The sequence below is a fragment of the Erpetoichthys calabaricus genome, chromosome 11, assembly GCF_900747795.2.
Source record: "Erpetoichthys calabaricus chromosome 11, fErpCal1.3, whole genome shotgun sequence".
In the NCBI taxonomy this organism is placed as follows: domain Eukaryota; kingdom Metazoa; phylum Chordata; class Cladistia; order Polypteriformes; family Polypteridae; genus Erpetoichthys; species Erpetoichthys calabaricus.
This window is the reverse complement of record NC_041404.2, coordinates 132,865,669-132,880,413: the sequence shown is the minus strand read 5'-3', so window position 1 is coordinate 132,880,413 and position 14,745 is coordinate 132,865,669. Positions and strand designations below refer to the sequence as shown.

The window sequence follows — 14,745 nt, the reverse complement described above, 5'->3', positions numbered from 1 at the left end:
TTTCTTCCTCGGTTGGTTTGCCCAGTTGATTTCATACAAGAGATGCTATTGGCGGATGGCTGAGAAGCTACCCAATCAGAGCACGCAGTTAAGTTCCTGTGTGCTGCTGATTGGCTCAGCGACGGAGTGCTGCATTAACCAGGAAGTCTCATCTCACTCATTCAGCATAACGTGCTCTTGCTACTGCATTCAGGGGATCATCACCTTCATAGTCATCATTTTTACTGCGCAGCATATTCATCACCATCATCACGTCATATATAGCTACGTGTACTTCGCTATACAGTAAGTGTAAACTTATCTACTGATTTCATATTGCTTAGCAGTTGTCCCTGTTATTAATAGAGTAAAGGGTGGGTTGTAAACAATACAGGGAGGGTTTAAAAACGTCCAGATACACGTTAAATAATTAAATAAATATGGTGTCCCTACTTCGCGGAAATTCAGTTATCGCGGTCAGCCTTGGAACCTATCTCCCGCGATAAGTGAGGGATTACTGTATAGCATATTCAAGCGTAAACATTTCCAATATCATCATTATTATTATGTGCTTTTATCCAGGATGACTTGCAACTTATGAGATACATTTGGTTACATTTCTTTTGTTTTTCTAAATGGAGCTCAAAGGTGAAGTGGCTTGCTCATGGCACGAGTAGCTGGATTTGAACCCCAAAATCAGGGTGTGAAGTTCTAAAAGCCCTAAAATTTTCAAAGAAATGCTATGTCTGAAACTGTCAAGTAAAAAAGAAAAGGATAAAATGGGGAACACGTTTGAATCACCCAGAAATCCAATGTCCAATTGTTATGTTTATTGCCTGTTTTATCCTTTTCATTTTATTGATTTATTAAACAGAGTAACATCTTTCAACACTGTTGACACAATTATAACAGTTCTTTGAATTGCTAATTAACATTTAAATAAATTAAGGAGGGCGGCACGGTGGCGCAGTGGGTAGCGCTGCTGCCTCGCAGTTGGGAGATCTGGGGACCTGGGTTCGATTCCCGGGTCCTCCCTGCGTGGAGTTTGCATGTTCTCCCCGTGTCTGCGTGGGTTTCCTCCGGGGGCTCCGGTTTCCTCCCACGGTCCAAAGACATGCAGGTTAGGTGGATTGGCGATTCTAAATTGGCCCTAGTGTGTGCTTGGTGTGTGGGTGTGTTTGTGTGTGTCCTGCGGTGGGTTGGCACCCTGCCCAGGATTGTTTCCTGCCTTGTGCCCTGTGTTGGCTGGGATTGGCTCCAGCAGACCCCCGTGACCCTGTGTTCGGATTCAGCGGGTTGGAAAATGGATGGATGGATGGATAAATTAAGGATGAGCCAAGAGAGTTTAACATTGGGACATTGGAGTAAAGGCTGCTGAAAATGGGACTTTGCAGTAATTTATGAATAGTAAATTATAAATCAGTTGTTTCAAGCAGTGAAAGCTATTTGCAACATTAGTAATGTCTTGGCTATATTTTAAATAATTTTAACAATAACCTGATGATAAAAAAATTGATTTATATTAAAAACATGAAAACTTCCAAGTGATGTCAAACTTTTGAACACTAGTAAATCTTATTAAATATCATGCATCTGAATGTCACATACTACCTAACAAAAAAAAATAAGCAGACCTGTATAGAAAGTAAATTAAACACAAATTTTCAAAAATAGAAACACACAACACATAATAAAGACTTTGTGGCCAAGAAAACACAAAAAAAAACATTCTGTAGTGGTAATATGTTGGACTTAAAACTATGTGGTTGCTAGTTCAATTCCGACCTCTGCCTTACCATCTGCCCCAAGTGGAGACATATCCTGACCTTGCAATTCACCATGGATATATATATGTCCTTGAATGTGGTAGATTTTTTGCATTATTTAATTATTTTTTAGACAAATGAGTGATTTGCTCCATTTTATTTACAATGATACTTTGTTTAATTGTAAGTCGTGTACTGTATATCTTCTCAATATGCAGGTATTCTTGTGTTGTAATTTCTGCCAAAAGTGAGAACTACAAAAATAAGACTGTTAGAGGGAACAGCATCTCATTATGCAAAGCTGTCTAGTCTCCACATTCTCAGCAACTCTTTCAACAAAGGGATGATGAGCTCCTTGACTTGTCTCTCTTTGTGCCTCTCTGGGGTTATGTTGAAACAAATGTTTACACAAATAACATTTGTGATTTAGTTGGCTAATGTTTTTTTATGTTGAATGAATGTGATTTAGAATGTCTGCCTATGTGGTGAATCTTCAGGGATTGTGCAAGAGAAAATTGTGTGAACTTGCTGGCCTCCAATCCTGTTTAGTCAAGATAAAAAGCAGATGTTTACAGAAAAACCTGGCAGGCCTTGTTACAAATAATTGAAAGCAATGATAGCCACTACAAAAGAAGACGAAAAACTTTATTTGCGGTCACAACAAGGGCAAGGGTTTTCTTAGTGTAGACCATTTGGTGAATTTTGATAGTGGCCTGTAATAATGGCTATAATATTAAGAAAATGAGACAGATGACACCCTGAAAGAGTTACTGCGCCTGGGTATCTAAAGAATGAAAACTTCAAGTATATTTTAGCATAACATGTAAGATTTCAGTCTAGCCTATTTGCTCATTTTCTTCCTATTCCCCAGTTGAATTTAATTGCAATTGTAAATAAATCTCTGCGTAAATTATTTCATAAGCTTCTGAATTAAGTTCAAGGTAACAGAAAATCTTAAACCTTTACTGGCAGCAATAATCAAGTGGAGAGATTTTTTGTTTCCTTATATCATATGCAAATAGTATGCTTCTTGGTCTCGAATTTCCAGACAATGTATTCTGGAACATTCCCTTTATGAGAAATATGGAGCCTTGATGGGTGAATTACATACTTACCAGTCAACTTTATTTTTGTCTGTAAACTTAACTGCATATTGCACTTTTGGACTCGGTAGGATGTCAGAGTATCCAAAAAAAAAAAAATCAAAACATGAGCTTTGGCTTAGACTTCACACAGTTGGGAATCAGGGTCCTTGCATAGTGGAGTATCTATCATGTTTAATAACTGGCAGCTGTAAACAAATATATAGTAATTAATATTCTTTTTATAATAAGTACATCTGGTTATTTTTCATTAAGGATGACATGTTTGTATTACATTGGGCAGCCAATCATGATAACACTGTGGAGCTGCTAAATACTACTAATCATTTTTTTTCTTAATCATTGTGGTATTTAAGTATTCATATATGAGGTATTTGTAAATATTTGACTATCTGTACTTGAATAATCTAATTTTATCTCTGGCAATGAAATGAGGTTAAGTTCTCATGCTAGCGGCATGCAGACAAAAACTTCAAATGAAATCTTGCCTTGAATTTGGTAGTATGCATAATAGCAGCATTACAGAGATTTTTCTTTTTTTCCATCACTGTTTGGGCTTATTTCACAATGACTGTTTTGCTCAAAATTCATTTGATAAACAATGTCTATTTGATTTTTCCCTTTGTTTTTAGGCTCAGCTTTCTAAGGCTCAAGAAGAGGCGGTGACTTACAAATTTCAAGCTGAGACTGTAAGTTAAGAAATAAATATATTTCTTGTGTTTACCTCTATTGCTATAAAAGCATGAAATGATCCATCATACAAGTTAATCATTGGTGTGAGCATACTGTATATGATATCCATTCTTATTTAGGAAAAAAGCTGTATATGTGAATGCAACACACAAATTGTGATATTTCAAATGCTTAAGGAGTTATTTCTTAATAAATTTTCCATTTTTGTTCCAGTTCACATTTATGTCAGCAATATGCAGAACTTCAGTAATTGCAATAGCACTCCGAAATCAATTATTTTTAATCTGGTCACTTTTATACGTGATGTCATGTTTGATGATACTCAGTATAAGAAGTTTACATGTCTGGCTGCTTCCAGGTACATATTTGATGCCCCTTTGATTTACACGGAGCATTGCTGTTCATATGCAGTTTGCATCTGAGCTCTCTTAAGTTCAGTACTGTATGTATGTGATGCACTGTTTTGCACTTATGCTTATTGCATAGCTCCACTGGTTGGAGCCATAGTCATAGTCATTCTTAAATATCCATTAATGAAAAAAAGTCACCTATAGTTTTACTTTTATTGTATACACCTGGCTTACAGTGGTTGTTTCCATATTAAATTTTGTTTCTTTTTAAAGTAAAATAGAGACGCACATTGAATTATGTTCTGGGTTTAAAGAAAAATCTTACTATGTTTGCTTTTAAAAAAATTAAGTGGCAGTAGCCCTATTAGTCTTTTTTAGATAAATGACATCTTTAAGAGCTGGGTATATATAACGCAGCCAGGAGTATGATATTCATTCATTTATTTTTGATTATTTTTGACAATCATTTGTTTCTGTTATGTATACTTAGGGGATGCTCTGATCAGATTCTTTAGGGTCGATTCTAATCATTAATTTTATGTCATTGTAAGATTCCAGTACTATTATTATTATTAATTTTTTTTTTTTGTTCTTTTAATTTTTTTATTTCTCTAAGCTGTTGCATAACTGGCCACATACAGTATAAGCTTAAAGCCCTGTGATAAAGTGTTATTTTTATTTTGTTGACTACAAATGTTATTAAAAATCGATCAAATAACAAAATGTAACATTGCAGGCTTATATGGAATACCATTTTTGTTGAATTGAATTAAATTGAAATAAATGAAATGTCAATTATGCAATAATCATATGAAAAATTACAGTGGTATAAAATTAATCATTAAATAAACTCATTATTATGTTAAAGTCATCTAATAATTATTGTCGTGAGATAGGTTTCACACCCATTTTGGTATATTTAAGACTATCAAAATAAGTCAAGATGCAGGACAAAGGATTCACTGCCAGCCCAGTAGTGGCTCACCCAGTCTAGCATACTCAAAATTATGAACAGTAGGCTTCTGGCCTAAAAAAAGCCTAAGAAAAGCCCCAAAAAGGAGCCCCATAAGCCCCAGCTTGTGCACGAAACAGGAAACAAATAATCTTTATAAATAAATGATTTGTTTGACAAAGATAGAAAAATAACGCAAATATGCTCAAAAGAGCAAATAGAGGAAATAGAGTCCTAAAACACTAAACCAGAACCAAAATCATTAAACAGAAGTAAGAAGGTTGTCAAAACTGTAAAAATAATTAAAAAAAGAAAATAGCAATGCAATAACCCGAAACAATCACAGTAATCCCTTCATCTGAACACTCTCTGCTCTGGCCTAATTAGCCAGAAAGAGGGCTCAGGAGTGGTAATGTTAAGATGGCTCCATCCACAAGGAACGAGGAAATAATCACATTTAAAGGGACAAAACATAATTACAAACATAGCAGAAAATACATAAAAATATGAAATAAATATCAAAAACAACAAAATATAAAATACATAATATGAACCTATACGTAACAATTATAAATGTGATTTTGGTTCAACCAAATGTCATGTAGTTACCTAACATTTGGTTATTTCAGACTTATACTTAAAGACACTATATTTATTAATGGAACTTTGCTAAATGGTCATTTTAATCCTTTTGTTGTTTCTTTCAGTGTGCCTCTTTTCATGATGGTTTTGTCACCTGTCAATTAAGACCAATGGGATGAACCAATTCCTATTGGTTAATCCTTTGCCGTTGATTACTTTTGCCTGATTGTAGAAGGTGTTATGTTCTTCAGATTTTAATAGACTCTGCAAGACTATCATTGAAATATAATCAGCAGTTCCACTGTCACAAACTTTTTCTGCCTTATTTTTATCTTTTTTTTTTTAGTTGACATTATTTAGGAAATAGCTTGTGTTTTCTGAAACCATTTGCAGCCATATATAATTTTTTCTACTAGTGCATGGGCAAGATAATTTCTTATTCATTTATATGCAAATTTTGAATTTGTATGATAGTAAGTATCCTGTTGAATTATCTTAGTCTGGTATTGTTAATCCTAATATTTCCTCAGTTGTATCCTATAAGAATTATTTAGCTTTTTTATTTAAAATTGTATATGAGATGACTTATATGAAATTCATTTTTACTGTAGTCATTAAAGTTTCCATACTTTTTTTATTACTTAATAAGCATGCATTTCAAAATCTGTTTAAACTGTCTTTGCTGCTTTAGGTGGAGCATCTCAGTGTTTTACTAAAATTTCCAATGTTTTGTACATTGATGGGTGCAGATTCTTCATTACAACTGAAAACATTGATATTGAGTTGAACTATAAAATGTTCAGGGTGGTGCAGTTGCAAAGTGGTTAGTCTAAATTGTCACGTCCTATCTGTTTTGTTTTTTTTTTCCTATCAGGTACTGTAGTTTTTTTCTCATATCCCAAAGATGTGTGGTTTAGATTAATCAGCCGTTCTAAATTGTATGAATGACGCTCGGTCAAGGGCCGATTTCTTCCTTGTGGCAAAGGCTGCTGGCATGATGTATATGTATATATGTGTATGTATGTATATGTAAATGTGTATATATATATATATATATATATATATATATATATATATATATATATATATAATATACATATTGAACCTTGTTGAGCCTTGCATCACTAGCTGATTTATTGTGTAATACAATTTTTTCCTAATTTAATTTACATGGTTAAACTTTATAAATTGTATGGTAGATGCTACAATAAATAAAACAAAAAACGATTAATAATGGGCTGAGAATACTGACTGACAGAAAGGATCACATAATCGACTTGGTCACTCTATGGTCATACCAGTTAGCTTTTACATGGAGGTCTGGTGCTGTAATGAGGCTTGATTTGGTTGTTGTCATTCTATTAAGCTTTTGTCCCCCCTTTTGTCTGAGTTGCCTTTATGAGTCAGAAAATGGGTTTTTGCATTTGCTTTTGTTCCCTGTAATGTTTAATTTAGCTTTTTAATAATTAATTTTCAGTGTAATAATTTTAAGATCAAAGCTTACTAAGGAAGACGAAAAGATTAGTATGTAGGTTGTATTTCAGTTTGGGTTTTTGGGCATTATTCATAAATTTATTGTCTTAAGTGTATATAAATAGTAAATAAGTTTACTAATGAGGTAGAATAAATTGGTATCTTAAGGGAAGTTGAAGTAAAAAACGAGATATACTTTCTGGATGAATTACTGACGCTTAAATCCTGGTAAATGTGACCCAGTCAGCCTTGTGCTCCCCTGCTACTGGCAAGTGTTGAGTGCCTAGAAAGCTTCTTGAAGGTTAACTTCCAATCTGTTTCAGACACCTCCAATGGCGGAGAGGCTCAAAAGCTGAGACTGCAGCACAGCTGTCATTCACAGCCCCGAGGATTGTTGATCTTCTTAGGTCACCTCACATCAGCAGCTCATCTAGTAAATGTTGCAAGGCTTCACATGAAATCCAGACAACTCCCGTTGCTGTCATTCTGAGAAGCAGACTTGCCAGGCAGGCAGGAGGTACTGTAGCTGAACTGAAGGTCTGGCAGGAATTGATGCCCGTGTCTGTATAGTACTTACACAAAAACAGATGTTAGCTGAAGGGGCAGCAAGAAAAGAATTAATTCACCATAAAACAAATATGCATCACAATGTGGTACTCGGATATAAACTTTGCAAGCGGCAGAATATGTTGTCAAAAAATGCGATTTGGAAGATGTTTTTGGAATCTGTTTATATTCCAATACAAATTTAAAGTTAACACAATGCATTTACATCACATATATGTATTATATAACTTAACAGGACTTCAAAAGTAAAAGGGATAGTCGGGATGAGGAGGAACAGTTTCTTTAGCTGAATATCATTGGAGTCTGTTAATAATTCTTGAGTAGGACCATCAAGGACATCTACTCTGCCTTGATAATTTGAATTTAAACCTAGAGCAGCTTGATTTTTGCATTATAGTTGTCTCAGTCTTAGTCTTGATGATAAAGCACATAAGTAAAGGATGGCAATGTAGAACTTATTGCTTATTTGGTTAATACGTATTTTTCACAGTATATCCAGATATTGACAAAGTGAGGGCATTTGACTCTAGTTTATCTCCCCATAAAACACCATAAAAAGTGTTACTTTTCTCACTTTCTGTTTACATAGTGCTTTTACTAACTTCCTGGAAGAATTATGTTGATTTACATAGAGAATCCTCTGTCAACTGCACTGGCAGATCATAATCTATTGTTAGTTTTATGAATACTGAAGTACATTGGCAAAGTACTCTGCTGGAATTCTGTGTTGCATTCTGTCAGAAAACCATAAAGTTAACATCAAAATATGGTAAAAATTGTCCCATGAACAGAAATACACAACACATTTGAGAAAAACAGCCAATCTGATTCTTTTCAGGTCAGGTAGAACTCCTTTTTCAATACGTAAATTTTTCAATGAGCTCTCAAAGTGTAAGGAAAAGATTATAGTAAGTAAAGCTGCTTCAGATAGATTAAAAACAATTTAGGGGCCTTGACCATGAATACAGGGCACTATGTCGCTTTTGTAACTGTTTTTTAGTTCTTCACTTTGCCCTGTTTTGTCATTAAATTTCTTTATGCACCTACAACTTGAAATTTTTGGTAGGCTACTATTTTTATGAAAAAATAAATTCCATTACATTTATAAAGTTATCTGGTTTGGAACCTTCAGTCTTTCTCGTGTAGTTTGCCAAAATTTATAGATATAAACCTTTGTGTTTGTTTGGTCTTTTCAAGAGTATTATAGAGAAAAGCCAAGCAAAATGACACCTTTTATTGGCTAACTAGAAAGATTACAATATGCAAGCTTTCGAGGCAACTCAGGCCCCTTCTTCAGGCAAGATGTAATCAAGAGTATTATAGTTAGTTTTCAAAGAGAGCCATAGTATGATGAGAATAAAATAACTTGAGCCTTATTGTTAACATTTCTATTTAGCACACATAAGCCTCTTTGGTGTGGTTTGAGTGAAAACTACCTAAATGTGAGTGATCCTTTTAATTTTAGCAGTGGCTAAAACTATAGTATAGTGAACTAGAGTGGTGAACAGCTATACAGGTTATGTCAATCTTCAGTCTTGTTTGTGCAATATTGTGATATTTTTCTTGTTCCAAACCAATACTATGTTAGGTTATTTACCAACATATTTAGTAACTTTCCTCAATGCCGTTTTATTTATCAGAACTGTATTTTGGAATTTAATTTTACTTCTTGTCTATTCAGTGCCTTTATTTTGTCCTTGGTCTGAAAGGCATCTCCTTGTACAAGTATCCCAATCTTTTTGTTGTAATACTATTTTCAAGTAAATTATTTTTACATCTCATTTATTTTTCATTAGCAAATTCTCAAACTGCAAGTCAGTAATTGAAAGTTGCTTAAAACATAAGTTGATCAGAAAATGTGTTCCTTTTTTGCTTCAGATGTTGTTCTGCTAATTTTATACTCTTGTTGTAATCAAAAAATAATTCAAACATTATAATGCCCAGGCCACATAGATCATTCAACCACAACATTCAAACCTCCTGCCTAATATTGTGCAAGTCCCCGGTGTCCTGTGGTATCTGACACCAGGATGTTAGCAGCTGATCCTTTAGGCCCTGTAGTTTGCAAGGTGGGGCCTCCATGGACCAGACTTGTTTTTTTTCCAGCACATCCCACAGATGCTCAATCAGGTTGAGATCGGGTTATTTGGGGGCCAAGTCAACACCTTGAGCTCTTTGTCATGTTGCTGAAACCATTCCTGAGCAATTTTTACAGTGTGGCAGGGTGCATTATCATGCTGGAAAAGGTCACTGCCATCAGGGAATATATGAAGGGATGTTTAAGGTCTGCAACAATCTTTAGATAGGTGGTACATGTCAAAGTAACATCAATGTGAGTTCCAGGTCCTAAGGTTTTCCAGCAGTACATTGCCCAGAGCATCACAATGCTTATGCCGGCTTGCTTTCTTTCCATAGTGCATCCTGCTGCCATCTCTCCTTCAGGTAAATGACGCACCACATGTATCTGGCTTTACACAGGATCTAAAAGAAAATGTGATTCAATTGACCAAGCCACCTTCTTCCATTGCTCCATGTTCCAGTTCTAATACTCATGTGCCCATTGTAAGCGGTTTCAGTCATGGACAAGGGTCTGCACTCTGACCAGTCTGTGGCTATATGCAGCCTGATATACAGCAAGCTATGATGCACTGTGTGTTCTGACATCTTTCTCTAATGGCCAGTATTAGGTCTTAAGTAATTTGTGCTATAGTACCTGTCCTCTGTTGTGGGATTTATGTTTGTAACAGTATATGAAGGAGACATTATCTGGATATTATCGCTTACTGAAGAGCAATTTTTAATGGAAAAATCAAATTAATTAAAACTTCAGATGTTACAAACTTCAAACAAGACTTTATTTCTATGAAATCAAACTTTCAGTTTAAGATTAATCCATTATTTCAGAATCCTAGTGGTAAGATTGTGTTATTGCTGTGGCCTCTTTAATTAAATCAGAATTACCAACTGAACTGTATCAATCATGCCTGCAGTAAATATTCATAAATGAATAAGTTATCCCTTTTTGTCCTGTACTTATCAAATTTCTGTGACATGTGCTTTTATTATACTTTAGTTCTTCTGCTAATAAACATTACTTGGGCTTCAAAAACCCAACAGTTGACCTTATTGTAATGTTTGGAGGTTTAAGTATGCTGTTTTAACAGTCTTTACTAAGTATGCATCTCAGTAGTTAATGCGTTTTCTGTAACCACATTTGATGTTGTATCATCAGAGTGGTCTGCCTTGTGCTTCAAAGAAGTATAAGTTGAGCCACATAAATATATGGCCCAATGTGGATGTTATGAAACAGTAAATAAGTGCATACTGTTTTGGAATGAACATATGAAGCAAATCATTTCATCACTTTTGTAGAATAGCCATAGTTAGAAAACAGGTGAACAGGTGATAAGTTAGTCATTTCATTCAGAGGTAAAACCTCTATTACTTTATCAGGTCCGTAAATGGTGACGCATTAAAAGCTATTGATTTTGCTTTGATTTGTAACTCACTCATTCAAATACATGATGCAAATTATAGTAATTACAAGTCACAGTTGATTTGGTCATTACACTCTCAAAGCAAAGACAAATCATGTTTTTTTTTTTTTTATTTCAGAATTAATTCAGATTGGGATAAATGTGTCAGAAAAGAGAGCCTTTTTTACCTTGAAAGAGTAGCACCATTTTAACTCTGTTACGTTAAATCAAGGAGTATTTTATATAATAGGCACAATACCTGCAATACCACACTGAAATGCAAGCACTGTATATTCAAAGCGGCAAACCTGGAATTGAATATTTAATTTTATTATAAATTCTCTCTTGCGTCTTACATATCTTGTTAACCTGAATTGAGCACCTGTCCCTTTCAGACTCTCTGCATGCGCCTGATTTTATAGATGAATGATGTTTACAGACCCTTCATAATTTTAATATCTGTGAAGAAAGTGTGTTAGTGAAGGATGACTTTAGGCCAGAAAAAGTTGCTTGTGGGCTGGATCTGGTCTCCTGTGCATCACTTGATAATCCTGGCCATAAAGAGTTCGTTGGTGTTTGCAAGGTTTTAGGTGAGACCCCATCTATGCTTAGACTCACACTTTAAAACAATAATGGGAAAAATGAAGTAACTTGAACTAACAACTACATGTTAACTTGGTAATAGATCTTCAGAGTAGAGGAAGTCTCAGGATTTCTGGTCAGTTGGCTTCCCAAGGTGTTTATGGCATCTTGAAAGAGTAAAGCCTGGCAAAAGATCATGATGTGGGAAAAGGGGAAAGTCGCAATACAGTCGTGAATCCTTTAAAGGCTTTATTTTATCATGAGAGCTTGGGTATCCAGATATTTCTGGCGCCTTGTCTCTAAAAAGAGTTAAACATTCTGGAGGCTGTAATTCAGTATTTAGAACTATGCTCAAAGTCATTGCGGCTACTTTTGTAAGAGTCATTTTAACAGAATCAATTTGTGCTTTTGGGAGACCAGTCTTATCAGAGATGTTTGGGTTTCTGATGAGACACTATTATATACAGCACTGCATTGTGAACTGGAAAAGCATGTGATTTTATGTAACAATAATTGAACAAGTTGACCTAAAGTCCTGAAATAAAAGGGAATTGAAAGGAGCGAAGTCTACCGGCATAATGATAAAGTTGATTATTAATTCTGAACACACAAGCCCCATGCATTTGGGGAAATCATGGCTCATTTTGTTCCAATGTGGCTTAGGTCTATCACTTAATTTGTGATTTTTATTTTGTTTATTTTTTCTAAATATTTTCTTCTATTTCTCTTAATTCAAAAAGTGCGGAATGCTGTTTTTAATTGTCATTGCAAACTTAATGGTGATATGCAGATAGACAACAGTAAATGTTGCCTTTTTCAAAAACACAACTATGTGCAGTGATTAAAAAATGTAGTATAGTCATTTTGTTTCAGATTTGTTTTCTTATGTGTGGTGTAAACAGTAAAATGAAGTGCATGCTTGATGAAGTACATCACAACAATCCGTATCAAGCTTCATAGATTGTCAAATAGAACATCATAATAGGTACTACTAAGCAAAAACACCTGATGTTTCTTTTGATTACATTAGGCTTTGTTTGTGATTTTGCAGTAATGAAACTTAATGAATACAATTATTTGGCTGTTGTTAAGGGAAAAGCTCTGTAAGCATTTTGCAACAGAGCATAAGCCACTTTTCGACCTATACATTTCTTAGAAAATGGTCCAGTCTAAAATACAAGGGGGAAAGTCTCTTTTGTAAATGCAACATGGCTAAACACAATCTACAATGAGACAAAAAGATGTACTGTCAGATAAAAGCTGTAAAGCAGTGAGGAAATAAAATTGTTATTTTAAGTGGCTAGGGTGTTGGGGGAATCTGAATCTGCTATCTTTGATGACATCCTGGTTTTGACAATGCTGGTATTTAACCTTTGTGGCGCCGATCCAGTTGTTCAGTACAGTGCTTGATGTGTCAAATTTGCTGATGAGATAAATAAGTTGGGGGTAGTGGAGGGGTGTTTTATGCTGTATATTCAATGCCATTCTTCCTGGATCAATTCACAAATTTGTCTGTTTGAAAAACAGGCTCATTTAGTGTTTTTTGTTTTTGTTTTAGTTTTTCTTGAGGAGTTAGTTTCACTGGAATTGCTGGTACATCACTAATGGCCAAAAAAATGGCCTGGGCCTGTGTTGTCCCACCCGGTTCCAGCAGTCTATGCATGTGTGTGATGAAAAGCTTATCTGTGTTATGCAGTAGCTGTCAGCACGTTTCAGTGTTTTTGTTTTCCTGTGAGGTATAGGGGATGAACGCACAAAACACAGCCTCCCCAGGTGTACCTGTGGTAGCACCTCCTGACAGTGGTGCATATAGCTGTGTTGTCAAGTACTTTGCATATCAGCCAAGCACACTGCTATGACTATCATGCTTGGTCTCACACACAGAGAAGCTCCACCATATCTCCGTTGGCCATGAGAGGGACTCAAAGACCAGTTTTGGTTCCACTGGGCCTCGATCATCCAATTTATGGTCTTGTGTTGCATGAGACATGTCATAAGCTGTCAAATGACACCAAGATCAAGCTTGAAAGGTCAGGTGTACACATATTTTTGTGACTGACAAACAATCCTTGTGATTTTATATATAGAGAACACATTTTGGAAATTTTGAGATGCCTATGCAACATACTGCAGATGGAGACAAATGTTATGTTACGAAAAGGCTTGAGTGAGGTGTGAAATGCACATACATTTTCAGGAATATTGGTGAAGTTTAACACAACATTGAGTTGACATGGAAAGGCTAGTTCATCATAACCAAGGCATAAAAAATTAAAAGAGGTTCTTCTGATGTGTTGCAGGAACTCCAAAATTCATCACACTGTTGCATTAAAAAATGTTCAAGCCATAATAGACCTGACAGTGTAATGTGAAAGGTTGCTCAATTTCAGGTCACACACACACAGCTAAGTAAGGCTTTGACAAATTTCACAGCAACAAACAATTAGTGAACACTTCTTTTACTAATAGAATCATGAGGAAAAAAAAAACCTACTGAAATTCTGTGACTGGTGCTAAGACCTATGTTACTTCTATCCAAGGTGTAGGAAGTGCAGCACATTTAGTCATATGCATACTCCTGGGTGGATAGCAGCAGCCACATGCAGCATCAAGCAGTCAAAAAGAATTTCCAGTCCATCATGCTATAATACGTACAGGGCAATTGCTGGTGGACTAAAACACTCTAATCACTACACATAGTCTTAAATCTTGACTGGACCATTTTCATGCCGATTTTGTAAAGTTAAACTTCATCTCATCTTAGTCACAGGGTATGAAGCAGTCTTATTTTTCTGATATAATCGAGAAACAAAAACATTGGAATTTTTTGGTGATTTAACGGAGACTTCAATGCTCACGTGGGCAATGACAATGAGACCTGGAAGGGCGTGATTGGGAGGAATGCCCCCCCCGATCTGAACCCGAGCGGTGTTTTGTTTTTGGACTTCTGTGCTCGTCACGGATTCTCCATAACGAACACCATGTTCAAGCATAGGGGTGTTCATATGTGCACTTGGCACCAGGACACCCTAGGCCTCAGTTCGATGATCGACTTTGTGGTCGTGTCGTCGGACTTGCGGCCACATGTCTTGGACACTCGAGTGAAGAGAGGGGCGGAGCTGTCAACTGATCACCACCTGGTGGTGAGTTGGCTTCGATGGTGGGGGAGGATGCCGGTCAGGCGTGGTAGGCCCAAACGTGTTGTGAGGGTCTGCTGGGAAC

General features: G+C 35.7%; 1 protein-coding gene across 1 annotated transcript in view; it reads left to right on the top strand.

The window, feature by feature from the left end:
* Nucleotides 1–14,745, top strand: part of mad1l1 (mitotic arrest deficient 1 like 1) — a 936,602-nt gene that overhangs the window by 349,159 nt on the left and 572,698 nt on the right. Inside the window, exon 13 of the mRNA XM_051933631.1 lies at nucleotides 3,481–3,537. Coding sequence (XP_051789591.1) covers nucleotides 3,481–3,537 — 57 coding nt within the window. The remainder of the gene's footprint in view (nucleotides 1–3,480; nucleotides 3,538–14,745) is intronic.